The sequence below is a fragment of the Chlorocebus sabaeus genome, chromosome 26 (genome assembly GCF_047675955.1).
Source record: "Chlorocebus sabaeus isolate Y175 chromosome 26, mChlSab1.0.hap1, whole genome shotgun sequence".
NCBI classification, from domain to species: domain Eukaryota; kingdom Metazoa; phylum Chordata; class Mammalia; order Primates; family Cercopithecidae; genus Chlorocebus; species Chlorocebus sabaeus.
In genome coordinates this window covers 17,865,909-17,891,655 of record NC_132929.1, presented here as the reverse complement: position 1 = coordinate 17,891,655, position 25,747 = coordinate 17,865,909, and the positions used below count along the sequence as shown (strand labels likewise).

The following is a 25,747-nucleotide window of genomic DNA, read 5'->3' as shown; positions in this document are numbered from 1 at the left end:
TTCACCTGCCGGGTCACTGGAGCCCACTGGATGCCCCTCATATCTAATCTATCACCATGCCGTGTAGGTTCTGCTCAGAAATATCCCTCGAGTTCACCATTGCTTCCATCTCTACCCCTACCCTGGCCCAAGTGACCATTTATTTCCCATCTGAGCCACTAAAACATATCTTCCTGCCCCGGTCCTGCCCAATTCTGTCCCCACCCAGCAGCCAGCTGACCTCATTCACATCACTTCCCTGCTTAATACCCTTCGGTGGCATCCAATTTCTTAAGATAAAATCCCAAATCCTGACCATGGCTTCCAAGGCCTCTCTGACCTCATCACTCCATCCTCACCATGCCCCAGACACAGGTGCTCAGTTCCTGAACACGCCAGCCTTTTCCACCCCTCAGCGCCTTGCACTGCTCTACCTTCAGCCTGGGGGACTCACCCCGCAGCCTGCATGTAGCTAACCTCAATTTTCCTACAGGCTTCAGCTTCAAGGTTGCTTCCTCTGGGAGGTCATCCCTGACTTCTCCCCAAATCAGAATCTGTTCCTGTCTTTCATAGCACCCTGTTATTTTCCTTCCTGATACTTCTCACAGTTGATGGTTAGACATTGTTTTCTTTCAAAGCTACTTCACAAGAAGCTCCCAAGAGCAGGCACCACGTTGATTCTGATACTCGGAACCTGTAGCACGGTGCCTAGCATTTAGGAGGTGCTAAAGTCTCCATCGTCAGTGAACAAAGCTGTCACTGACTTCTCCAGCCCATGCCAACCTTGAGGTTCTTTGCTTTCCAAGTTCACTTACAGTTAGTTCTTTCCAATTTATTTGTCCTGTAGCAAAAAGAATAATAGCAACCATGACAATTTATGTTTTTATTTATTTTTTTGAGACGGAGTCTCGCTCTGTCACCCAGGCTGGAGTGCAGTGGCACCATCTTGGCTCACTGCAAGCTCCGCCTCCCGGGTTCACGCCATTCTCCTACCTCAGCCTCCCCAGCAGCTGGGACTACGGGTGCCCGCTACCATGCCTGGCTAATTTTTTGTATTTTTAGTAGAGATGGGATTTCACCGTGTTAGCCAGGATGGTCTCGATCTCCTGACCTTGTGCTCTACCTGCCTCGGCCTCCCAAAGTGTTGGGATTACAGGCCTGAGTCACCGCGCCCGGCCAACAATTTATTAAGGTTTATGACATGCCAGATTGTGCCAGATGTGTATATACAGTGTTTATGTCTATATGATATATAATCTTTACAACAATCCTGTGAAATCAGTACTATTAACCTCATTTTACAGATGAGGAAAGTGAGAAGTGAGTTTCAGAGAGAGACAGTCGTTGCTGAATACTGCCCCAGTAAGTGCCAGAGCCAAGATACTCACTCGGGTCTCTCTAACTCCAGATCTCCTGCTGTTTCCTCTATATTTGTCTTGTGGGTCTTGCCTGTGAACTTCTGTTGTTGTAAGCTTTTTCCACTGGCCTCTTTGGTTTGTGGTTGGGGTTTTTTGTATCCTCCACCACATGCTCCCTAAATACCTACCATTAGTGAAGGTGTGTCCATCAGCAGGTGAGAGCCACCCAGGACAAGAGACTCCGTGTTCGCATCAGACTTGCCCCACGAGATGAGTTCCAGGGCTGGTTCTGAGAAAGGCCGAGTGGACGGCCACCCACAGGTCCTGACTTATGGGTGCCCAAAGGCCTGCCTTCCTCACATGTTTCCCTCACTAGGCCAGGCTGGCCCTTCCTTGTTCCCTCCTCCTTGCCTCGTAAAGGTCCCACCATCAGAGCCACTTACTTCTTAGGCAACAAAGGTGGGTCTGGCCTCCGGAAGTCCTCTCCCCCGTGCTTCCAGCAGCTGAAGGAGTGAGCAAGCTGTCCTCTGAATCTGGGGCATGGTGGGATAGAGAGAAACAGACTCTCAAAACTGGAACAGGTCATCAGGTTTCTCAAGCCACTCCCGCTTGCCCAGTGTAGGAATCTCCTCCATACCTTCCAGGCAGGGACTCCTTGCATAATTCTAAGAATGGAAGCTTATTACCTTCCAAATGACTAAGTTCTTTCTTACACCAAGGTCAAATCTACCTACTCAGGAAGGCCCTATTTCCACCATCAGGTCAGGCACGATATCAGTCTAACCCTTTTTGGTGCTTGACAGCCCTTTTCATACCTGAAGTTGCCTTCCATGCTCTATAGTTTCAAGCCCCTGCCGGCCTAGGATCCAGTATCTGCTCCAGTCACATTTTCAGTGAGCCACGACTCTGCCCCCTTCCTTGCCTAATGAGTGGATATTTCACCCAAGGCAAAGAGAAGGATCTGGCTGGTGGACAGATGGCCAGCTGCTTGGTAGAAGGAAGAAGGGGCTTCCCAGCTCTTGAGAAAAAAATTCCTTCCCTGGGTGGGCTTGCCTGACCCCATGCTCAAATAAGACCTCCTGCTACTCCCAGAAGATGGCCATGGGAGAAGGTACTTTTAACAGAGTTGACATATGTAAATATCTGGTATGGTGGCCTGGGACATGGTAGGCATGAAATAAACGTTAGCTTTCTTTCCCTGTCTCTAAATGCAGTTTTTGCTTTATTTAAAGAGAAACTTTATTTATAATAAGCAACTTTATTTATAATAATGTTCTTTTTACAAAATAGTTTTTCTGATTATAAATATGTAATATATATTCAGTACAGACATTAGAAAATTTGAAAAATGTAATAAAATAAACATTCTCAATAACATCATCCAGAAATAACTTCCTGAACCCTTAATACTTCCTTCCAGCTTTTTTATAGGCATATATATAAATAGAAATAAATTTTCTTTATATATATGTATATTGATATAGGTAAAATTAAGCTTGTAATATAAAACTTGTCGTTTCTACAAAACAGTGAATAGTGATAACTTTTCTCTGCTATTAAAAACCAGGTTTTTGAAAATGGCTACATAACATAGCATCATATCATCTAGGTTGTTTCCAATTTCTGATGCTATGACCGTTTGGGGTATGCTATGAACACCCAAAAGCCTAGAAAATATGTCATTGATACACAAATTACAATGATTCCTCTCCCCTCCTTGTCAAGTTGGCAGAGAAGTCAAGATTTCTCTCCAAATAGCCCAGAGAATTCCCATGGCCATTGTCCCCGTCCATGAGTCAGACCCCCCTCATTTGTCTGCTGACTGGAAACTTCACAAAAGACTCTCTGCTGACTTGTCCAGGCTAAAGAATGCATCTGCCCTGTCAGGAGCAATGGGGAGGGTCCCTCAGCAAAGGGACCTGGTGACCAAGTATCTCTTGCTAATGGTACAACTCTGTCCCTCCACACACACACAGAGCCAGTTCCCCACAAAGAGACTCATGGTAGCAAAGTGAATAAGCATGAAAGAGTTTCAGTATTATTTCTGTGCCTTAGGTTCTGATAAGCTAAACCCTAATACTGAGTGCAGGACCCTGGTCTAAACTTCCCTCTTTAGGGCACATTTCCTCTCTGGAACTCCCAGTGCATTTCTTTGTCATCTGACCTCAATGGGTCTCTTGGGGAGGTCTCTTTACTTCATCATATACACTGCGATAACTTGAATCCTCAATGAGGAGTCCGAGTCCCAACCTCTTTCCCCGTCCCCAGGAGGCTCGTCTGCTCCTATGTAAATTTATGGATGCAACTTGATTCATAAGGGAGGGTGCTGCCCAGTTCCACTTGCCAGTATCCAACACCTAGATGCCATGGATACATTGGTGGGTGCGAGTGGAGTGGAGGCACTGCTATTTCCATCCATCAACAACTTTTTTTTTTTTTCCTTTTATCCATCAACCACTGCTAAGCCCTATCCCTCGTTAAACCAACAGGCAAATAACAACAACAAAATTTAAAATATTATGGGAATAATACCAAATCAAATATCTTTGAGGATTTGAGCAAGTGTTTGTGTACAATAAATTCCTGGAAATACAGTTGCTGAGTCAAAGGCAGTGCAAAGTTTGCATATTCATAAGATTACCAAATGGCCCTCCAAAAACTTTGCTCTAATCTGCATCCTATCACCAACATTTTACTGACTTTCTCACACCCTCACCAATACTATGTCTTATCAATTTTTTATCCTTGCCAATCTGATAAATGAAACATGGCATGTTTGTTGTTTTAATGTAGTCTTTAAATTATTAGCAATGATCTTTTATATAGACTTATTGCATAGTCCATTGATTCTCAACCTTTATTGAACTTTAGAATCATCAGAGGAGCTTCTAAAATTTCCAGTGCCCAAGTTATATACCATACCAATTACATCAGAGTATCTGGGAGTCAGGCAACAATACATATTTTCAAAGATCTCCAGATGACTCCAGTGTTCAGCAAAGTTCTGGAACTGCTGACATACACATTACTACCATGAATTGCCTGTTTGTATCTTTTGTCAGTTTTTATGTTGTTTGCGTTTTAGTATTTATGTGAAAGAGATTTTAGTTTTTTGGGAAAATTAACCATCATAAGTTTAGTAAATAATTTTTACAAATTAGTCTTGTATTACTGTGTATGTGTTTTGACATAGAGAAACTTAATAGCTGAAAACTGTATGGTCAGAATTATCCATTTGTTTTCCTTTATTGCATCTCAATTTCATATCTTGCTTTCTTACTAATAATGATAAAACAATACCAGTACATCTGGAATTTATTTTAGTACAAGGAGATATGGAACCAGCTTATTTTTCCCCAAATGACAAAATGATTATTTTTTTCAGAAAACTTATTTTTTCAACTTAATTTATCAAATAACCTGTCCTTCCCCTATTAATTTGCAATGTCGTCATTGGTACATGTAAATGTCCTGTATGCACTTGGATTTATTTCTGGATGCTCTAGGCCTTAAATACTGTAACGTGTGTGTGTGTGTGTGTGTTTTAAAGTTTTGTAGAATGGTGGAGGGGGTCTCACTATGTTGCCCAAACCGGTCTTGAACTCCTGGCCTCAAGCAATCCTCCCACCTCGGCCTGCCAAAGTGCTGGGATTACAGGCAGAAGCTGCCACAACTGGCCAAATACTGTAGATTTAATATACATTTACTAGATAGAATTGGTTTTCTCTCCTTAATTTTATCTGTTTTATAAATTCACTGAACATTTTTTCATTTTCATTTTTCTGCATATATTTTACAACTTTTGGTTAAGTTCCCCAAAAACTTCTGGTTGGAAATTTAATTGGTTATTGTACTAAATAAATAGATCAATTTAGGAAGAATTGATCATTTTATTTTCCCATTTGAGAACAATGTATATATCTTAATTTTTTAAGCTGTTTTATGTCTCTTAGGAGAGTTTTATAGCTTTCTACATAGTGTCTGTGAATTTCTTATTTATTTTTCCTTAGGCTTATTTATTTTATTTTTCATTGCTATTTTGTATGTGATCTTGTTTTCTTCTGTGGCTATGATTTTTATGGAAAAATTAATATTTTTTACTTATTTATCTTTATAATCCAGTCTTCTTATATCCTGAGTTCAAGTATACATATATATACATGCATAGCCAAATTCAAGTATTCATATATATACACACACACACACACGTATGTATATATGTATACTTGGTTCTATTTGGAGATATTCATTCTATTCTGTTGATCAGTCTGCTAATCAGTATACCAGTATCACACCATTAACAAAAGTATTTTTTCATGTTGGTACATTCTCTTTAGAGTTCTCTTTCCAAGACTACATAGAATTCAGTCATAGAAATATGCAATCATTTACTAATATTTCTACCAATATTGAGCATATAAGTGATTTTCAATTCTTCACCATCAAAAATTTTAAATGAAATTTTTGAACAGGTAGCATTTGTATTCCTGGTTGTGAGTTTCCAAGAGTGTAATTACTTGGGCATAAATAGTCTTGTAGCTTTGGAAAACTGCTGTATTTTCATAAGTGTTGATGGTGCTTAGATTAGACTATGGTAAGGGAGGTTAAGAGGCTTGCAGGCAGTGGGTGGGGGCAGTGGGTGGAGTCCATGAAGAGTTGGTCCCAAGAATATGGGTTAGTGAAAGTAAAAGATCTTGAAAAGATGCCCAAGATCCCTAATAATAAGGAAAATGCCTATGAAAACCACAATGAGATATAATTTTATATCCACTGGATTAGCAAAACTCAAAAAGTCAGATGATACCCCATGGTGTAGCCCAATGGGAACTCTCGTACCTAGTGTTGGAAGTGTGAATCACTAACAATTACTTTGGAGAACACTTTGGTAGTATCTAGTAAAATTGGTGATAATATCCCTCATAACCCAGCAATTTATTTCCTAGGAATATAGACACTAAAGAAACGTGACGTGTACAGGAAAGCACACAGTAGCATTGTACTCCCTGCCCCCACACTGCTTTCAAGCCTCTTATCCTCCCTTACCATAGTCAATTCTAAGAAAGCTCACAGCACTAGTACCGGTCCGTGGCCTGTTAGGAACTGGGCCACACAGCAGGAGGTGAGCAGCAGGCTGGTGAGCATTAGCGCCTGAGCTCTGCCTCCTGTCAGATCAGCAATGCCATTAGATCCCCATAGGAGTGCAAACCCTATTGTGAACTACCTAGGTCGCACGCTCCTTAAGAGAATCTAATGCCTGATGATCTGTCACTCTCTCCCATCAATCCCAAATGGGACCATTTAGCTGCAGGAAAACAAGCTCAGGGTTCCCACTGATAGTACATTATGGTGAGGTATATATTTTATATATTACAGTGTGATATTAATAGAAACAAAGTGCACAATAAATGTAATGCACTTAAATCATCCCTGCCCCCACCGTCCATTGAAAAATTGTCTTCCACAAAACCAGTCCCTGGTGCCAAAATGGTTGGGGACCACTGATCTAAGATATGTCAATACCTTAGATATTACACATCGGAATATTACACATTATAATTTTTTAAAAAGTATTTCTTATTTCAGATATTTTAAAATGGGAAAAAATATGTACCTTGGAATTGATGAAATACAGTAACAGCAAAAACTTAGTGTTATGGGATCTTTGGGGTGTCACTTTTCTGGCCAGAAACCTGTGGCTAGTGGCACCTTTGCCCGAGTTTTGCTTGGGTCCGCTGGGTTCGTTCTGCCCACTCAGCCTGGCAGGCTGCACTCAGCTTACACTACGAGCCTGGATCCCACGCCTGCCAAGGGAGACTGCATGGAGCAGCAATGGGTGGATGAGCAAGCGTGGAGTCTGGCTACATGCCAGCTGCTGCAGTGAGGTGGGCAGCTCCAGGTGCACCTCAAGCAGCTTCCACAGCTGGCTCTGGGGAACGCAGTGGTACCCAGAAGCTTGGAGATGCCAGGAACCATAGGGCCCCAAAGAGGGAGTCACAGACCTGGCTCCGTGTGCTCCCAGGTCTGGGTTCCCTGAAGGGCCGAAGCTCTTCTCTCCTCTTCACCCACAACGAAGTGAGCAAGGGGCATGTTTCAGCCCTGTTTGTGTTATAGTTCCTTTAGCCCCGCCATTGGACAGGTACCAAGTTCTCATCCTGTGACCAAGAAGAATGAGGTACACAGACAAGTGCGGGGTGAGCAAGAAGATGAGGAGCTTTATCCAGCAATAGAACAGCTCAGAGAAGACCCGCATAGGTAGCTCCTCTTCCAGCCAGGGTGTCCCTACCAGTGTTCAACTCCTAGCAGAGAGGAGGCCCTGGAGTGGGAAGCTCCCCTAAGCAGCTGGTCATCCTGATGACTACCCTGCTCTGGCTGAGCCCAGGGCTTCCAGGGGAGGAAATGCACGTACATGGGTCCATGGGCAGCCATGGGTGAGCCTGGAAAAGGTACCCCAAGTTCCCACTCTGGTCTGCAGGACTGGCAGCCTGGCCTGAAGGTAGGGCCTCTCCAGGGACCCACCCCCTTCTGCCTAGGAGCCTGCCTCCTGCTGCCACCTATGGTGCCCAGGCTGCTGGTACCAAGGGGCACCTACAGGCCAGCACGGAGCTGCCCTAAGCCCCCCACCCCCCACCCCTTGGCTTCACCCCCCACCCCATGCTCATTGGCACCCAAAGTCTGGAGGGGGCTGAAGCGGCAGAGGGCTGGCATATCTGCACTGCCCCAAATATGTGCACCCCCGGCCAGGCTGCACAGCACGCGGCTCGGCCACACGGTGCTCCGAGATCGGAACCGGCGCTGACAGCGGGGAGAAGCCAGGCAACGGGAGCAGGCACTTCCAAGCCTGCAAGGCCGGGAGGTCGGTGGTACTACCCGGGCCCCCAAGAGCACACAGAGGCCCAGGTCCACAGCCCAAACTTGGGCTGTTGCCTGCTCCCGGCTCCCGCCAGCTCCGTGGAGCATGCAGCCCCATTCGCCCCTCCTTCGCAGCCTGGGGCAGGGGTTCCCGGTACTGGCTGGGCCCCGGCCCGTGTCCAGGGCAGGGGCGACATGGCTACGAGCTCCCTCCTATTGCCCTGGCACCCAGGGGCGGTCCGGGGTGGAGTGGATGGCAGGCCCTGGCCCAGCCTTTGGGAGTGTCAGGCTTGGCGGTCACCCAGATGCAGGGTGGACCTGGGAATGCGCCCCTAAGCAGCGCCGCGCAGAGCCTCCTTCCGAGGCACAGGAACCTGGCATTCTCGGCGGGTGGGAGCAATGGCTGCCCCGCTGGCTGGTCCCCAAAGCGGGCACCGCTCCCACTTTCAGCCCTGGGCCCCAGAAGCGCGTCCGCAGTTCCGCCTCCCCGGGCCGCCCGCTCGCTGTGCAAGAGCAGCAGCGCTCCAGGCCCAGTTCCGCCTCAGGACCGCGCTCTTCCCAATCGCGCTGCTCCCCAGCTGCGCTGCTCCTCCGCCAGCGGGCGACCTGGCCCAGCCCCATCGCCGCGGCCCCCAGGGCGGTGGGCTGTAGAGGAGGCTGTCGGCCTCCCCCGCCCCGCACCCTCCCTGCTGCGGCCGGTGATGGCAGCGGCTGCTGCAGACGGTCCGCCGCTGCCGTCATAAGGAACAGCTTAAATGTCTATCACACAAAAACATAAGTTGTGGAATAGGTCACAACTGTGAAAATGAATGAACCAGATCTATTCCTACGAGTATAGGTGAATCTTACACGCCTAATGTAGAGCGGAGAAAAAAACATGTTAATAGCAGAATGGATATTTGAATGTTATCTAGCTTATTCAAAGTTTTAAAATGTGTGAAATAATACTAAGTATAGCTTAGGAATACACACATAGTAGAGAAAGAGTAAAGAAATGCCTGGGAGTGATAGACATGAATTCAGGTTGCTTTTTAAAAGTATTAAGCAATATTTACGATATACAAAATGCATAGAGAATAATAAAATGAATACCCATGACTCCACTGTCCAGCTTTAAAAAATCACATTGGTGACAGAGTCAAAGGCCCCAGTGAGCTCCTTACCCAATCACTTCCCCTCTCTCTCTCTTCCTAGGGATAGTTTTTAACCTTTGGTTAAAAAATTAACCTGAAGCCAAAGTGCTGAGTTCATTTGCAAATTCTTATCCTGACTTGCATATGACATGATTTCCATTTCCTGTGGCTGATTAGCCACATCCCCTGGGCCTGCCCCATCCTGTCTGCCTTTCCCTTCCTTCAACTCAGCCTTACTTGCTGGGAGAGCATGGCTGACTCTCCCATCCCCAGCAGGGGAACAAGGGTGAGTCCCCACTCTCTAGCCCCTAGGCATGGACAATAACCAACGCTCTTTATCTGTCCCAGTTTACAGGTGTTGAAATGCAATGTTTCAGGTGCTGGTTGCTCCTCCCATGACTGGGAGAGGCTTTCCCTGTGCAGAGGATGTCACCAAGGCAGTAAGGTATGTGAGTGGTGGGTGGATGTATGACAGCGCTGACTTCGAGTGAAGGACAAATGAGAGATCGGAGCAAATCCTGGAAATGAGGCGAGAAGAATGGGAAGATGAGAGAAGAAACTTGGAAGATTTCTTCCCCCATGATTCCCAGAAGAGGGCTCCTGAAGGCAAAGGCTCAGACATGTGCCTCCCACCCTAGGTGTGCCCTAGAGGAGCATATGCCCTAATTTAAAGGCACAAGGGACTCAATTCAGGGGACAGTGAAAGGCACCGCCCCTGTGATCCCCTGCACAGAGCCCTCCTGCAGATGTGGCAGCCAGGCAGATCAGGAGTCTGTGTGGAGTTCTGTTCCGCTGCAAGTGGCAGAGTGACTAAAGCTGAATTCAAATAAGTTTAAGCAAATAAAAAACCTTTATTGTCTCATGTAACTGGGAAGTCCAAGGGGCATATAGGCTTCAGGCATAGCTAGATCTAGCAGTCCAGATCATGTCCTCAGAATTTTGTCTTCTCTCAACTTTTTAAGGCTGAGTCCTTCCACATGGTGACAGAGATGGCGACTAATAACTCAAAGCTGACCTCTTCCTCTCTCTTTCCCAACATTCATGTAATCCTTAAAAGAAGGAGGTAGAAGAGGAGGAGGCAGAGAAGGAGATTTCCTTGTTCCTGAACCAATCACTGAGTCTAAGAGGATGAGAATGAGACCGGCCAGACTGGTCGGGGCCCACCTTTGAGAAAGGAGGATGATTCCCTGATGACAGCTGCATAAGATCCCAAAGGCAAACAGTGCTCTCTTATCAGAGAAAGGGGAAAGGGACTCTAGGGGTCATGAGTCCACTATACCAGCATCCCACATGCAGACACAGTCAACCCTTAACCTCAGGACTGGCTTATGTACTCAGAATCAGCACATACAGATTTTCTTCATATTCTCCAAAATAAAATCAGAAACTAATCAAATTATTTTGCCTCGAATGATTACAAAGCCTAGGAGTACTCTGGGTCTGGCATACCAGGTATGTCTCTACTTCCAAAAATACTTTCAAGAGAAATTAGAAATAAGTGATCTGATCATCCCAGTGTGCCTGGAACTTTCCAGTTTTAGCACTAAAAGTCCTGAGTCCCAGGAAACCCTTTAGTCTTGGACAAACCAGGATGTTTGATTACTTTAAAATGAGTCTTTGATTATTGTTTGCAGCAGACAGTTGCTGAGGGCTACAAGGCAGGTACTACAGGAGGTCAGGTCTGCGCTCTTGCAGCCCAGAGTCCTTCCCTCTGAATTTCTACATCACCGGAAAAAGGACTTGAACTCCTCACTCCCACTCCACCCAGTCCCTACACATACATGTGCACAGAGGGAAGCAGCAGCTGAGAGAGGTGAAGTGTTATTTGCACCTTGGCAAGGGGTCTCTGCCATGCCTCCAGCTCCCCTACACGGGACAGGAGGCCTGAGCCCAGCCCCACCGGGGCCCACTCCACCCAGGGCCAGGGGCTGCTTTACAGGCTGCGGGGAGGCAGCAGGGAGAGGTTCCAGGTGGTGACTCCTGTCCCTCTCCTGCTCCTCACAGACCAGAGGACCCTCTTCTGTGTTTGGTGCTTGGTCATCCATGTGTTCAGCCTCACCCAGGCGCTGCCTAGACGACAGAAACCAGGACTGCAGAGTCACCCCAAAGGACCTGCCCCTCCCACCCCACCCACCCAGGATGTCCTTTGCCCCAGTGCCTCCTCCAGGTGCCTGGCATCTCACCATGCTGGCCCTGGAGCCCACCAGTCACCAACCAGACAGAGTACAGAGGCTGGGCAGGGCCCCTCCCAGAAGCCCTCACGGTGTCACAAGGGCCAGCTCAGCCACTCCTCTATTTCCTCAGTGAAAATTCTTTAACTCAAACCTTAAAACCAACTACATGGCACTGAAAAAATCCTCAGAGTATTTTGCCTTTACTGGCCACAAGACTTGCACTCATTCTTGTCTGGCAGGGCAAGCACGGCTGAGGCTCACCGGGACAGCCAGAAACGGGGCTCCAGGACCACATGGCCAGCACCACAGGGCTGCTGACTTTAATCCATCTCCGTGCAACTGGAATTTATTCCCCAGCAAGAGCTCAGGGGCTTTCTTCTTCCTAAAGGTCAAGGCAAGAACACATGAGCGTCCCCTCCCAAGTACTCTCACACAACACACACACTCACACAACATATTCACACAGCACACTCATACAACACACACACTCACACAACATATTCACACAGCACACTCATACAACACACACTCGCACACTTACACAACACACACTCAGACACGCTCACAGCATACTCACATACCTGTTCTCACACTCACACTCTTCTCACACACACACACGCAGTGGGGAGGAGTGGGGGAGTCCCCTGCCCTGGATCCTGCCAAAGACAGGCCATAGGTTCTGTTTTCACATAACCCAAATGCCCTCCCCAAAAGATCTCGGTCCCCTCATTAAATATCAGCCTATTTTTAGTTACTTAAAGCTGTTTCCTGGCTGTGTTCCTCTTTCTAACATCAAACACAATTTTTAATCTGTGTCTTCCCACAAATCTCCCACCTTATTCTCTCTCTGTGCCCAAGCATGGTATAGCCTTACCGGGCAGCAAGGAACAAGCCAGACCCCAGAAATCAGCAGTGAGAAAGGCCTCTGAGGTCAATTGGTTGGATGGCCCACACCACAGCTGCCTCTCAGACTCACCTGAGATGGTGAAAATATACAGAGGTCTCCCCACCCGGTGTCCTGCCCATCCCCACACTGCCTTCCTAAATGCAAATGGACATTGACCTAAAGTCAGTAGGGAGCCGAGGCCCTCTTCAGCTGTGCTGTCCTTGTCAAACCCAGGATGTGATCTGAAGGCATCTCCTGCTCATGTCCCTCCCAGGCCTGACACCGTCCCTTCTGCCTCCCCTTCCCTGTGGGGTGGTGGGCAGGGACCCTTGACTCCAGGGTTTGAACCAAATGGAGCCCATGGGGAATTATTTTTCTCTGTTAGAACTTAGCTAGAACCCAATTCAGTCAAAACATAGAGCACCAGTGAATGGCGTAGTATATTAGTCCATTATGCATTGTATAAAGGAATATCTGAGACGAGGTAATTTACAAAGAAAAGAGGTTCTGCAGGCTGTACAAGCATGACACCAGCATCTGCTTGGCATCTGGTGAGCCCTCAGGAAGCTTTTACTCATGGCAGAAGGCTGACAGGGAGCAAGCATGTTGGGTGGCAAGAGAGGAAGCAAGGAGGTGTTGGGAGGGCAAGTCTTTTTTAACAACTAGATCTTACTTGAACTCAGAGCGAGAACTCACTCATTACCACCAGAAGGCACCAAGCCATTCATGAGAAATCCATCCCTGTGACCCAAATACTTCCCACTAGGCCCCACTTCCAACATTGGGGATCACGTATCAACATGAGATTTGGAGGAGACAAACATCCAAATGATATCAGGTAGACTCGAACCATCTGACATGGTTCTTAAGACAGTGGAGCTAGGAGAAACCCAGCCTTGCTAAATTACTGCAGGGCTGAACTTGCTAGAAGGCCTCCCCTTCTCTCTCCCTGTGAAGTCTGGGAGTCTCCCAGAGGTGCCCTGGCTCAGGAGCTGATGTCAAGAAGCTTGGCAGAGTCTAGTTATGGGTGCTTGGTCAGCCAGCCTCGGACCAAGCAAATGTGAGGGCTGCCTGTTACAACCACCCCTATGTGGGAGAACCCAGGAGCCTGGCAGGAGAGAACTGTGGGATGGAGGAGGGAAAAGGGAAGCCAATGGGAGAAAGAGGAGGATGAAGGGAGAGGAAGAGAGGAAAATGAGAGGAGGAAAAATAGGAAAGTGCCAAAGAGAGGAGGCTCTGTGCAGGAGGCTGGGATTTTCAGAGGAGCCCAAATATGCCATCACTCTGTAAAAACATCAATCAGACCCAGCCATTTCATGTCTGGAGATTTAGCCACAAGTAATGAAAACATATATTTATTCAGAAACCTGTGTGCAAATGTTTACAGCAGCTTTATTTATGATTGCTAAGCATGAAGAGAAGGAGCTTTGTGGCTGTGTGCAGTGGCTCATACCTGTAATCCCAGCACTTTGGGAGGAAGAGGCGGGTGGATTTCTTGAGCCCAGAAGTTCAAGACCAGCCTGGGCAACATAGTGAGACCCCAACTCTACCAACTTTTTTAAATTAGCTGGACATAGTGGCAAATGCCAGTGGTCCCAGCTACTCGGGAGGCTGAGGTGAGAGGATCACTGGAGCCACGGAGGTGAAGGCTGCAGTGAGCCCTGATTGTGCCGCTGTACTCCAGCCTGGGTAACAGAACAACACTCTGTCTCAAAGAGAAGAAAGAAAAGAAAGAATTTTGCCCTTCAACTGATGAATGGATAAATAAATTGTAATAATTTTACAATGGAATACTACACAGCAATGAAAAAGCAAACTCTTGTTACACACAAAAACCTGGACAAATCTCAAAAGCCTTATGCTAAATGAAAGGGGCCACACACAAAAGAGTGAACACTGCATGATTCCATTTATGCGAAACACCAGAAAAGGCGCACCTAATCTACAGCAACAGGAGGCAAATGAGTGGTTACTTGGGCCGAGGGGGAAGCGGAAAGCTGTGAGACCACCTCAACACAGATGGAGCAGGACTCTGATCTGGCTTAACAGGGGATGGCCAGAGGCAAAGTGAAGAAATGAGTGAAGCCTGCCACCTGGCCTCCCACCATCTCCCTCTCACACAGGCCCTGCTCCAAATTTCTCCTCCTCCTCCACAAACGTGCAGATTTCTCTTTCCTGAGCTCTATCCCGTCGGGGCCCAGAGTGATAGTTGGAGAGCCTGATACAAAGCGTGCCCTGCTCTGGGAGCCTACAGTGTATTTGGAGAAAACTAAACCTGGTGGCCATTCCTTGCAGATAAAGAGGGAAAGGCATTGATCTGGGGCCTTTTGCAGGCCTTTGCTCCAGGAGCCCCATGATGGCTGATGAAGGTCTTCCAGCTCACCCTAACCACACAGTGCTGAGGGTCACTCGCTCTACTGTAGAAGCAGGATTTGCTCTCTTTCTTAAACTCTCTCTGCTCAAAAACTTTCCATGAGTACCACTGCCAACTGCAGAAAGATTGTGATTCTTTCACTCCATAGCCACGAACCTCCTTAATCCCCTTCTCCAACCTTCATTCCTTTACTCATGCCACCTCACTTGAGAAAAATGTCCTCTCCCTTCCTCTTCATTTGTCAGGCCCATACCCTTCCTTCTTCAAGGGCAAGTTCAAATTCTTCCTCCTCCAGGCCCTCTTCTGACCTCCCCAGCCCTGAGTGGCCAAGCTCTCTGAGCAGCTTCTTTTTACCTCTCTTCTCATATATGACATGATTGTCCTGAGACTATTTGTGTGACCTTCCTGTCTCACCCCACTTAAATTGGGAGGTCCTTGGGGGAGCGACGATGTCTTTGTCTCCCTGATGTTACTGTACTGTGGATCTCTTACAGTAAATCAGCCATGTGCCAGTCATGTGCTAAGTCCTTTATCTCATTTATTCTGGACAACCATCCCATGAGGTAGAAACTGCAATGCTTCCCGCTTTACAGATGGAGAAACTCAGGCTTAGAGGGATAACCTTACCCAAGTCCATGCAGTTTATATGTCACAGAATGAAGGTACAAACCCAGGTCTATTAAACTTAAAGTCTAGACTGCTATACCACGCTCAGTCTTGAGACAATGACGATGTCATCCTCCCCAAAGTGATGGGTGATAAGGAGTAAACTCAGTGTGCAGAAGGCTCTTGGCACCTCACTGTGTAAGCAAGAGTCCAGAGCAGGGAAATGAAGCCTGGCATCTAGCTGAAACCAGAGGCCACAAGTTTTAATAGCAGGAACTTCATGAAATGAGAAATATTGAACTGTGGATACAAGTGCTTTGAGAATGAAAAGGGCCAGTCACCATAGCTCATGCCTGTAATCCCAGTACTCTGGGACGCTGAGGCGGGCAGATTGCTTGAGCCCAGGTGTTTGAGACTGGCCTGAGCAACACGGCAAAACTCCATCTCTACAAAAAAAAAAAAAAATACAAAAATTAGCTGGGCGTAGTGACGTGTGCCTGTAATACCAGTTACTCAGGAGGCTACAGTGGGAGAATCACGCTTGAGCTTGGGAAGCAGAGGTCGCAATGAACTGAGATTGCACCACTGCATTCCAGTCTGGGCAACAGAGTGAGACTCCATCTCAAAAAAAAAAAAAAAAAAGAAAGAAAGAAAGAAAAAAGAAAAGCACTAAGCTGGCCCTTAATATTTTGTAAAGACAAAGCAAGGCAGAAAATATTCATGAGCCAGATATGTTGATGACGCTAAGAATATAAATATTACCTACACTGGGGTGAAGGCCCTTTCTTGTAATGTTTGTACTTTGTTATCTTGTCATCATGAAATAGAGTCACATTGAGTTTGTGGGCCAGAAGTTCTGGGACATCTCAACATACTAACTTCCATGGTTGATTTTTTAAATCTCCTCTTACCCAGAGAAGCTATAAGACTTGTTTTACTTTATGTCATGAAAATTATATTCCTCATTGTACATTCATTTTAGGAAATTGGATTTTATTTATCAAGGAACATAGGCACATAGAGGAAGCCTTTTAAAAAGACAGTGCAGGCTGGGCACGGTGGCTCACGCCTGTAATCCCAGCACTTTGGGAGGCTGAGGTGGGTGGATCACCTGAGGTCGGGAGTTTGACACCAGCCTGGCCCACATGGTGAAACCCCTTCTCTACAAAAAATATAGAAATCAGCCAAATAGGAGGCCTTGAGGAATGCCCTGGCGTTCGGGGCTCAGCCTGGGCCCTATTTGATTGGGAAGAGTGGAGGAGTGGAAGGGATGGGGAGACAGGTGGGACCCATGGCTTTCAGGACAGTATAGTGCTATGGGTTGAGTTGCCACGGAAGCTCCTGGACTTAGCTTGTATAGCCTGTTCTGGCCTATCTCTCCCTTAACTTCCCACCCACTTCCCCTGTCCCAGATGGTTCACATCTCACCTCCTAATTGATCCCTTGTTTCAACATCAGTCATCCTTGCCTTCTTAAAGTTCAGCTTTCCTGCTCAAAAACCATCAATAGCCCCCCGCTGCTTAGAGACTAAGTCCAAATGTAAAGTATGACCTTTTAGGGTCATGATTATGGGACCCTAATCTAGTATGGAATGCAGGGTGACCTCTGAACGCAGGGCAGACTGGATCAGTACCAGTCCGTGGCCTGTTTGGAACTGGGCCACACAGCAGGTGGTGAGTGGTGGGTGAATGAGTGACGCTTCATCTGTATTTACAGCCACTCCCCATCACCTGTATTACCACCTGAACCCCATCTCCTCTCAGATCAGCAGTGGCATTAGATTCTCACAGGAGCACAAACCCTATTGTGAACTGTACACTCAAGGGATCTAGGTTGCACATTCCTTATGAAAATCTAATGCCTGATGATCTGTCACTCTCTCCCATCACCCCCAGATAGGACCATCTAGTTGCAGGAAAACAAGCTCAGGGTTCCCACTGATTCTACATTATGGTGAGTTGCATAATTATTTCATTATATATGACAATGTGATAATAATAGAAATAAAGTGCACAATAAATGTAAGGCACTTGAATCATCCCAAAACCATCTCCTGCCCACCCATGGAAAAATTGACTTCCCTGAAACCAGTCCCTGGTGCTAAAAAAGGTTGGGGACTACTGCTGTAAACCATGGATCTTCACAAATGTGAAGGATTGTTATTGATCCTTCTAAGATGTCCCCTGTCACCACAGGGAAACTTGGATCTCTGAGCCTCTGAGGGGTTGGATGCATCTGGCTCTCCATCCACACTGTCAGCAACTTCAAGCTTGGGATTTCCTTTCTTAGTAGGATGTATACAGCAGATGCTTACTAGGTACATGAACTAAATTGAATTTGTAGAGTTTGCTGAGGGATATGGTGCTGAGTCTCCGTCCTTGGCAGAGGAGGGGAGAGCAGGGCAGGAAGGAAGCCGTGAGAGCAGCAGGCTAAGGCCCCTCCACTTTCTGGAGGGCCAGGCACGTGAAGAGATCCCACAGGTACCTCCAACCGGGTTCCATCCCTGCGTTCAGGCCCAGTCTGTCCCATGTTCAGATCTCATTCTAATTTCAAAAAAGCACTTCTATCTATGGGCCAGAAAAGCCGGTTGTGGGGCCCCAGGCAATAGCTCAGGCAGGAAACTCCCAGTGTACACAGTCAGGCAGCAGAGCAGGCAAAGCTGCCCTTGTCAGGCCCCTCAGTGAGCCACCAGGCTAGAGATAGGAATCATCTGGGAGGGGCAGGAGCATCCTTCAGGCTGTCCTGAGGCCAGGCAGGGGCTGGACACGCCCTCTCTCCACCTGGCCTCCCAGGAGGGAGGACAGGGGGTGGTTGCCCCAGACCCCCTTTTCATGAAGTATTGGGCAATTATTTTCTTTCTTCACCCTCTAACTTTGGGAGCCCTGACCCTGGTCTCTTTGGGAGTTGTGGCCAGGGACCCCATGAAGGGACCCCATGGGCTTGGTACCCATGAAACTGAAGTGGAGTTGGGAGCGACGGTCCCATCCTCCTAGAGGGGCATCTATGAGCCATACCTCTACAAGCTGAAGAGATAGAGCTTTCCCAAATTACGGCGGGCTAGTCCTACAGTCGTGCGGGTCCAGTGTCCTCTTCTTGCCACCCACTGTGTCCTCGAAGGCCTGGTCATTCTGAGTGGCTAGGGGCTACGGACTGCTGACCCCAAGGCCCAGAGCCCTGCAGGTCCCTGTATTTCTATGACCTGAAGACCTGTGATTGCCTTGATATGAAGAGATCTAGGCCCAAGCACCGTATCTGTCTACCCACTCAAACCACTCCCAGAGCAATCCCAGCCACTGCCAAGCTGTGGCCAGGAGGGTGGAGCTCTGAGTCAGAGTATAAGTTACTGATCTTGCCACCCAGCTGGAGAGCTGCCGTGATGCTCCTGAGGCAGATGCCCGCCTGGGTCTCCCACTCCCTGCCAGACCCATGCCAAGCAGAAGATGGCAGGCCCTCAGCCACCTGTGCCTTGAAGGTGAGGGAGGGGTGCTCAGTGGCTGGGGCCAGAGGCTGAGGGCTAGGGAGGTATGGCCAGGAAGTGAGGGGCAGGGGTAGGGAGCTGGGGGCAGGAGACGAGGTTCAGGGAGGGCTGGTAGGCACTGGACATCCCAGGGACCTGGGTTCAGGCAGCCTCATCCTAAAACCTGGGGGAAGTGGTTTACCCAGTTGGGGCCAGGGTTCCTGCATGGGTGGCCCAGCTGAGAGTACCCTCAAGCTTTTCAAGGCACCATGAAGTGGCTTGGGGCCATCCTGGGGCCAGGCTAGCACCCAGGGTAGACAGTATGCCAGGGGGATCCACATTTGGCCTGCCCTAATGGGAAGCAGGTATTAACCCTGCAAACATCCTAAGCTCTTATGCTGTGCGAGAGTATGGTGTAGTGTATGGTGAGAATTGGTGGCATTGTCAATCTGTTGCCATCAGCTGCCCACCTGGGTTTACAGTCAAGGTTCCTGGGTCTATCCAACTCCTCACAGCCTCACAGGGAGACCTCTGGGTTCATGGATCAGGTTGCCAGGGCTCTAGACCAGCCCTGCCTCTGTTTCCCCATCTAGGCAATAGGGAGATGGCCTCAGTGCTTCAATCTGCCATAGGGGCAGGTTGAAGGGGCTGATCAGTCTGAAGGGGGCAGTGAAGGATCGTTAGTTGGCTCCTCGAAGGCAGCACTTCTTCCTCATTCCCCTCCCCAGGGCCTCCTCCCCAGATCAAATTAAATCGTCGAATGACATGGGTGATACCCTGAAAGTGCTTTGTCTCTTGGTGGGGCAGATGGAGACCCTGTTCAGTCTCCAAGGAGCCCAAGGCAGGGAGCTCCGTGCTGGGTGGTGGCCGGTGCCCCCGCTGCCCAGCCAGGTAGACACGGCCTCCTGGGGTGTGCCCTGGTTTCCCTGCAGCACTTGGGTGGCTGGAAGGGCCTCTGGCCAGCTATTGTTCCTGCCAATCTTTTTGAGCCTCCAAGAGCTTGGGCCAGGAGAGATCTTCCACAGAGGTGACAGAGCTTACCTCCAAGGGGGCAGTGAAGCAGCTGAGAGCCCAAGGCCCCAAGTGTGGCTTCATGAGCCTCTCCATGAGCTGCATCTGTCCCTGCGGGATTTCTTGCCCTGACCACTCAACTAGCCTGGTGATAAAAAGGAAAACAGCTGTAGTAGCTCCTCCCAGGTGACACTTAGTCTGGGATGTTGCTCAGAGTGGCTGGGACATGTATTAGGGTCCCATGATGTCCCCTCCCAATGGTCTCCTTAAAGGAGGGCCCACATGTTCTGGAAGACAGCACCTGGCTGGTCTAAGCTCTGACACAGGTGTTGCAAGGAACTGAAGGGTACACCCAGCTCTCTAGGGAGGAGGAGGTGGCATCACCCCGCCTGGCCTGACCTGAGAAGCCCTGGGGAGGGAGTTCCTGCAGGCTCCCCAGGAGCCATCTTCCCCTCTCTCCAGGCTCCCCAGACTTCATGGGATGGTTTGCTGAGGGTATGTCTGACCCAGGGATGGGCATCAGACCCACCACTTCTGAAACATGGTTGTCAGACCCTTCCCCAGACCCCACTCCCACCCAGGAGCCTGACCCTGGGAGCCCTTCGGTAATTAAGTATTCTTCTGACTGATTTGTGGTAATGGCTAGATTCTTGGGGTATAGGGAGAGCTCCAATGTGGAGGCTGAGGCTTTTCCTCCTGTCTCTGCTACTGACTAGTCTAGCATGTGGCCTGGAGCAAGCTGCCAGCTGGTGCTGTACATTCACAGTGAAAGCCAGGTGGATGGAGTGAGAGCCAGGTGGATGGAGTGAGAGCCAGGTGGATGGAGTGCATGGGTCCTGGAGACCTGCGCCCAAGTCCCAGCTCTGCCACTCCCGGACTGTGTGAGCCTGTTTGAGATGTAATCTCTCTAAACTCAGCCTTCCCCTCTGTAAAGCAGGGATAATGATGCCTTCCTTGGCGGTGGTTGGAGGGTTAGATAAGAGCATATGCACAGCACCTAGAGCACAGCCCAGTTGAGCCTGCCAAGAGCGGAGTCATACATTTTGTTCCCCACCCCCACCCCTGCTGAAGGTCATATCTATAAAAGCAGGAGTGGGAAGGGGCAGCATTGGATTACATCATAGCCAATCCTGAGACTGAAGGGGCTGCCTCTTTTCCACGTAAGCTGGCAAGGTCCCCCAGTCCCCAGTAGGTCCCCAGGGGACAGTGGAGTCCTGGCAAGATCAACCCCAGAATCCAGGCTGGGGAGGGGGCTGGGACTGTGCGTCTGCAGCCTGAGTAGCGAGGCCCTCTCTCTCCCCTGGCTTCCCAGAAAACTGCTGTCCAGCCTGTCCTCCCCGTCCCAGCTGTACTGGTTGTCAAAGTGGCTAAATATACCTCTGTACGGTTTGCCAAACAGTTCTTGCCTTGAGCTCCAAGTCCCCAAGTGCTCCCTTGTCCTTACCCCAGGGCCCCCCTGAAGGATGAATGCCTGTCCCTACTCCAGGGCTGCAGCCCAGCTGGCATGGTGCCTGATCATGTATGTTCTTAAATACTTTGACTCTTCACCCTGATACCCAATCCCAGCCAGGGAATCCTGTTCTAGAGACGAGCTTGTCAGAGTCCTTAAAGCTTTGGCCCTTACCACAGCATGAGCAACCCTGTAAATGTGGGTTCCTCCGCCTCCCTGGTTTCTGGTTCCCACACACACATCACAGACACTGTGCTTTGCTCTGTTGCATCTTTCCACTCTAGATTAATTACCTCCAGGTCATGAATTTTTGCTCATCTCTAGCAACACTGATCGAACAGATTATATCAGAAGCAAAATAGGTACATTCATTGCAACCCAAGAAGGCCATTTCTCATAGACCTGGTTCCTGGAATGCATCTGGGCCCCAGAGCTAAGTCCCATATTCCTGCTGCCTTCCTCCCGGCATGGCCTGGCTGGGATGTCTCTCGAACCCCCTTCCCAGTCCCAATTCTGTGCTGGCAAAATGTGGTTGTCTCCTGAAAACTGGGTCTCTCCTGAAAATTCATGAGCTGGAGGGTGTGATCTGAGGCTCTAGTGGAGCAATCTGTGGCCACTGGAAAGTGGGGACCTCTCCAAGAACCTCACAGCTCTGATGTTCTCTAGTTGTTTAAAAAGAGAGGGATATCCTAGAATGCGCTGGTAGAAACAGCCAGTAAGAGTGCGGGCCATAGAAGAATTGTCAGAGTTTGGTGGTTATTTTTTAGCCTTGGGGAAGTGCTGAGTGAAAAGAAGAATCTGTCAGAAAAAAATTGTTTTAAGGAGAAGAAAAGCAAGGAAGAGGAGATGAGGGCAAGCAACATTTGTCTTCCTGTTTGCCAAGTAAACAGATAATCCCAGTGGGAGAAACACAGGCTTGAGAGGTAGCATTGGATGTCTCTGATTCTAGCTGTGAGCCCGGCGTCAAAGGGCTTAGCCTCTGATTCTCCGTCTGTAAAGACGAGGCTAATAATAATTGCTTCGTGGGTGGTTGTAAGGATTAAGCAAGGTCATGTACGGAGAACCCGTACACAGCACCTGCGTATGGCCGGCACGCAGCAGATGCCAGCTGGTACTGTTGCTGAGTTAGAGCAGGAAGAAATGGTCACCTGCATTGGAAGGCACTGAGGTTAGATGATGCGAGTGAACTTGTCCTGGAAGGCAGGACACCTGGAGGGAGGTCCCGAGGGAGAGTGTGGCTACGCCTTCCCTGCCAGAGCAGATATGGAAGGACGCAGGCTGGGCCACAGGCAGCCCCTCCTGGAGGCGGGAGAAGGGCTGTGATGGCTGAGAGGACCACGAGACCTGGGTCCAGAGCCCTGAAACACTGTGGAATATCCCTCAGGACAGACTCGTCCTGGGCTGAAGCCCCCACAGCTTGGACTCTAGTTGCCCTCTGAGAAAGTGGGCCAGTGGGCACAGGTTTTGCCAAAACCGCTTGCTGGTGAGAGTTGACCCTGCCTCCTCACCGGGCCAGCCCAGGGTGCATGCTGCGCTCAGGCAGAGTGAGAAAGGAGGAGCGCACCGTGCCTCGGAGGTCTGGCCAAAGGCCATAGCCGCGTCTGCAGCACCAGAAGAGAAGCAATGTGCATGGCTTTTGGCCCAAATCTCCGGCTCTCAACAGAATGCTGTTAGAGCAAGTTATTGACCATGAAATGTTCAACATTGCAGAGTTGACCTCAAAAAATAAATCTCCAGACCTATAATTGACTGTGAGTTTGACTTTTGCCCTGATTTTGAGGCAGCTGTTGAGGAGAGGAGGAGACCTTAAAAGGAGCTAAATAACGTGACCTCCCCAGAATTGGCATTCTGTTGCTGATCAGAATTAAACCCCAGGGGCCGAGCGCGGTGGCTCACACCTACAAACCCAGCGCTTTTGGAGGCTGAGGCAGGCAGAATCACCTGAGACCAGGAGTTTGAGACTAGCCTGGCCAACATGGTGAAACTTCATCTCTACTAAAAATACAAAAATTAGCTGGGCGTGGTCGTGAGTGCCTGTAGTCCAGCTACTCGAGAGGCTGATGAGGGAGAATTGCTTGAACCTGCGAGGTGGAGGTTGCAGTGAGCCGAGATCCTGCCACTGCATTCCAGCCTGTATGACAGAGTGAGGCTCCATCTCCAAAAAAAATAATAATAATAATTAAGCCCCAGGAAACCCCAGGAAAGTCTGAAAGGACCAACATCAAAAGATTGCCTAGCCTGGGCAACAGAGTGAGACCCTGTCTCAAACAAAAAAAGAAAGTAAAGATAAAAAGATTGTCTCTGAGTGGTGGGATTATAGAAATTTTTTTCTTCATACCTTGTTTCCCCTGTCCCCAATCCCAACAGTATTTAAAGAGAGAAGAATTGCATCCTCTTAAAAAGGTATAAAGTGATTCTGGCAACGCGGAGTAGAGCATGCAGGGTGGTGTGTTGAGGGTGCCAGTTCAGAGGCTTCTATAAATATAGACATTCGGTTGGTGGGCATTTACCAGGGGCCCACGCAGGGAATGGGTGACAACAAAGACTCATCTAAGCCCGGATAAAACTCTCAGCAAAGGGGCTTCAAGGCCTGAGATTCCAACAGGAAAGGCATGAACCAAGAATAGAACCAGGACTCCTGAAGAGAACAGGCGCGAGACTGCCCCTTCAAGGGTGTGCCAGTCGAGTGGAAATGCACCTCACTTCGGCAGCCTTGGGCCCCTAGGGACCAGAAGAGGTTTCCAGAGTCCAGGAGCATGATTGATGGTGGGGAGGCTTCTGCAGCCAGCAAGAGGCCCCAAGCCTTCACAACAACAGTCTGTGGCCAGCTTGACCTGCTCTCCTCATCAAAGCCACTGGCTGCCGTTGCCTTTAACCTCTCTGTCTCCGCCTCGTATTCACCCCTAACTCCCCAGCATCTAGCATAGGGCCTGGCACACAATAGGTGCTCAAAAATATACTCTAGAAGATGGTTCATTCATTCAGAGGAACAATCAGAGGGCTGGCACCCTCAGGGCAACGGAGGAAGGGAGCCCCACCAGTGAGGGCGCAGGCCCTGAGCTCTGAAGACAGGCTCTGCCGGCCAGGAGAGGGGTGAAACGAGAGCGGCTCCCACGGGCTTAATGCCTGGGGCTGAGTGAACAGGCAGAGGGGCACTGGGAGAGAGATGCGGTCCCTTGGTAGGCAGGAAGGATGATCCGGCAACACTCTGCAGCTGCAGGGTCCGGAGAAGCTGGTGCGGCTGGGAAAGGTGGTTTCAGGGCCTCTGGGAGGCAGAAAGTGATGGATCCAAGGGGGACAAAGTAGAGCAGCGGCTGCTGCAAGACTCAGAGTGCTGGGGCAGCTTGGGAGGGGCGCGGGGCCTTAAGGAACCACAGCCACTGCTCCGGACACTGTGGCCCGGGGAGGGCTCTGGGTGTTCCTTGAGGACATGGGCTTGAGATGATGGCAGAGCCCCCAGGAGGCGATCAGAACTAGAAGAGGGGTGGGACGTCAGGAGGAGCCATCAGCACCGAGGGGGCAGCGCTGGGGGTGTTGCTGCACCCCAGTTGTTAGGACAAGGTGCTAGGGGAGGGGGACACCTCAGGGCTCTGGTCCCCTGGGGTTATCGTGACCCGCAGAGGCGTCGGACAGGAGCCAGTCATCAAACCAAGGACTACTTGAGCTTTTGCCATCAGGAAAGAGAGGTCATCGCAGACCAGCCAAGACTCCACAAGGACCTCTTGTGAGAAACGGTGGAGTGGCAAGAGGCGAACGTTTCCTGGGAAGGGAAAATAGAGTGACCAGAAGGACTTGCGGGAGGATACCCTGGGGAAGAGGCCCAAAGGGCAAAGGAGATGCAAAGGTCTGGGCTGGAGCTAAATAAGTACCAGTGGGGGTGAGCCCCTGGCACGTGGTCTCCCAGTGAGTAGATGTGACCGTGTGTGATCAGTGTCTGTCACCACCCCCTTCCCACAGCCACGCTGTGCCTGCCTCCCAAGCAGGCTGCCATCTGGCCTGGGCAAGGGCAAATATCTGCACATGGGACAGTAGGAGGAAAGTGCTAATAAGCAGTGAAGAAAGGAGAGGGGAACACCTCAGGACTCCTTTGCCGTGGGCACTCATTCTGTGCATGGGGCTGGGACATTCATTCACTCACTTAATGCACATGTATTGAGCACCTTCTAAAAATGAGCATGCTGTAGGTACTGGAGGTACAAAGATGAAAAACCAGTCAGGGTCCCAGGCTCTCTGGAGCTTCCAGGACCTTCCAGGCTGAAGAACAGACAGAAACCCCAGCAAACAATGACAAAACAGCATGGGGAGCCTGGCAAGGTGGCTCACGCCTGTAATCCCAGCACTTTGGGAAGCTGAGGTGGGTGGATCACCTGACATCAGGAGTTCAAGACCAGCCCGGACAATATGGTAAAACCTCCTCTCTACTAAAACTACAAAAAATTAGCTGGGTGTCTGGCAGGCACCTGTACCTCA

The 25,747-nt window shown here is 49.2% G+C and overlaps 1 protein-coding gene across 2 annotated transcripts in view; it reads left to right on the top strand.

Annotated features, from left to right (window-relative positions):
* Positions 1-25,747, top strand: part of PLA2G4E (phospholipase A2 group IVE) — a 62,954-nt gene that overhangs the window by 5,937 nt on the left and 31,270 nt on the right. The window contains exon 1 of one of the 2 annotated variants that reach the window (XM_073012075.1): positions 18,736-18,831. The exons of the other annotated variant lie outside the window; for it this stretch is intronic. Within the exon in view, the coding sequence (XP_072868176.1) occupies positions 18,736-18,831 (96 nt within the window). Of the gene's footprint in view, positions 1-18,735; positions 18,832-25,747 lie in introns of those variants that run through there. 2 annotated transcript variants of the gene reach the window in all.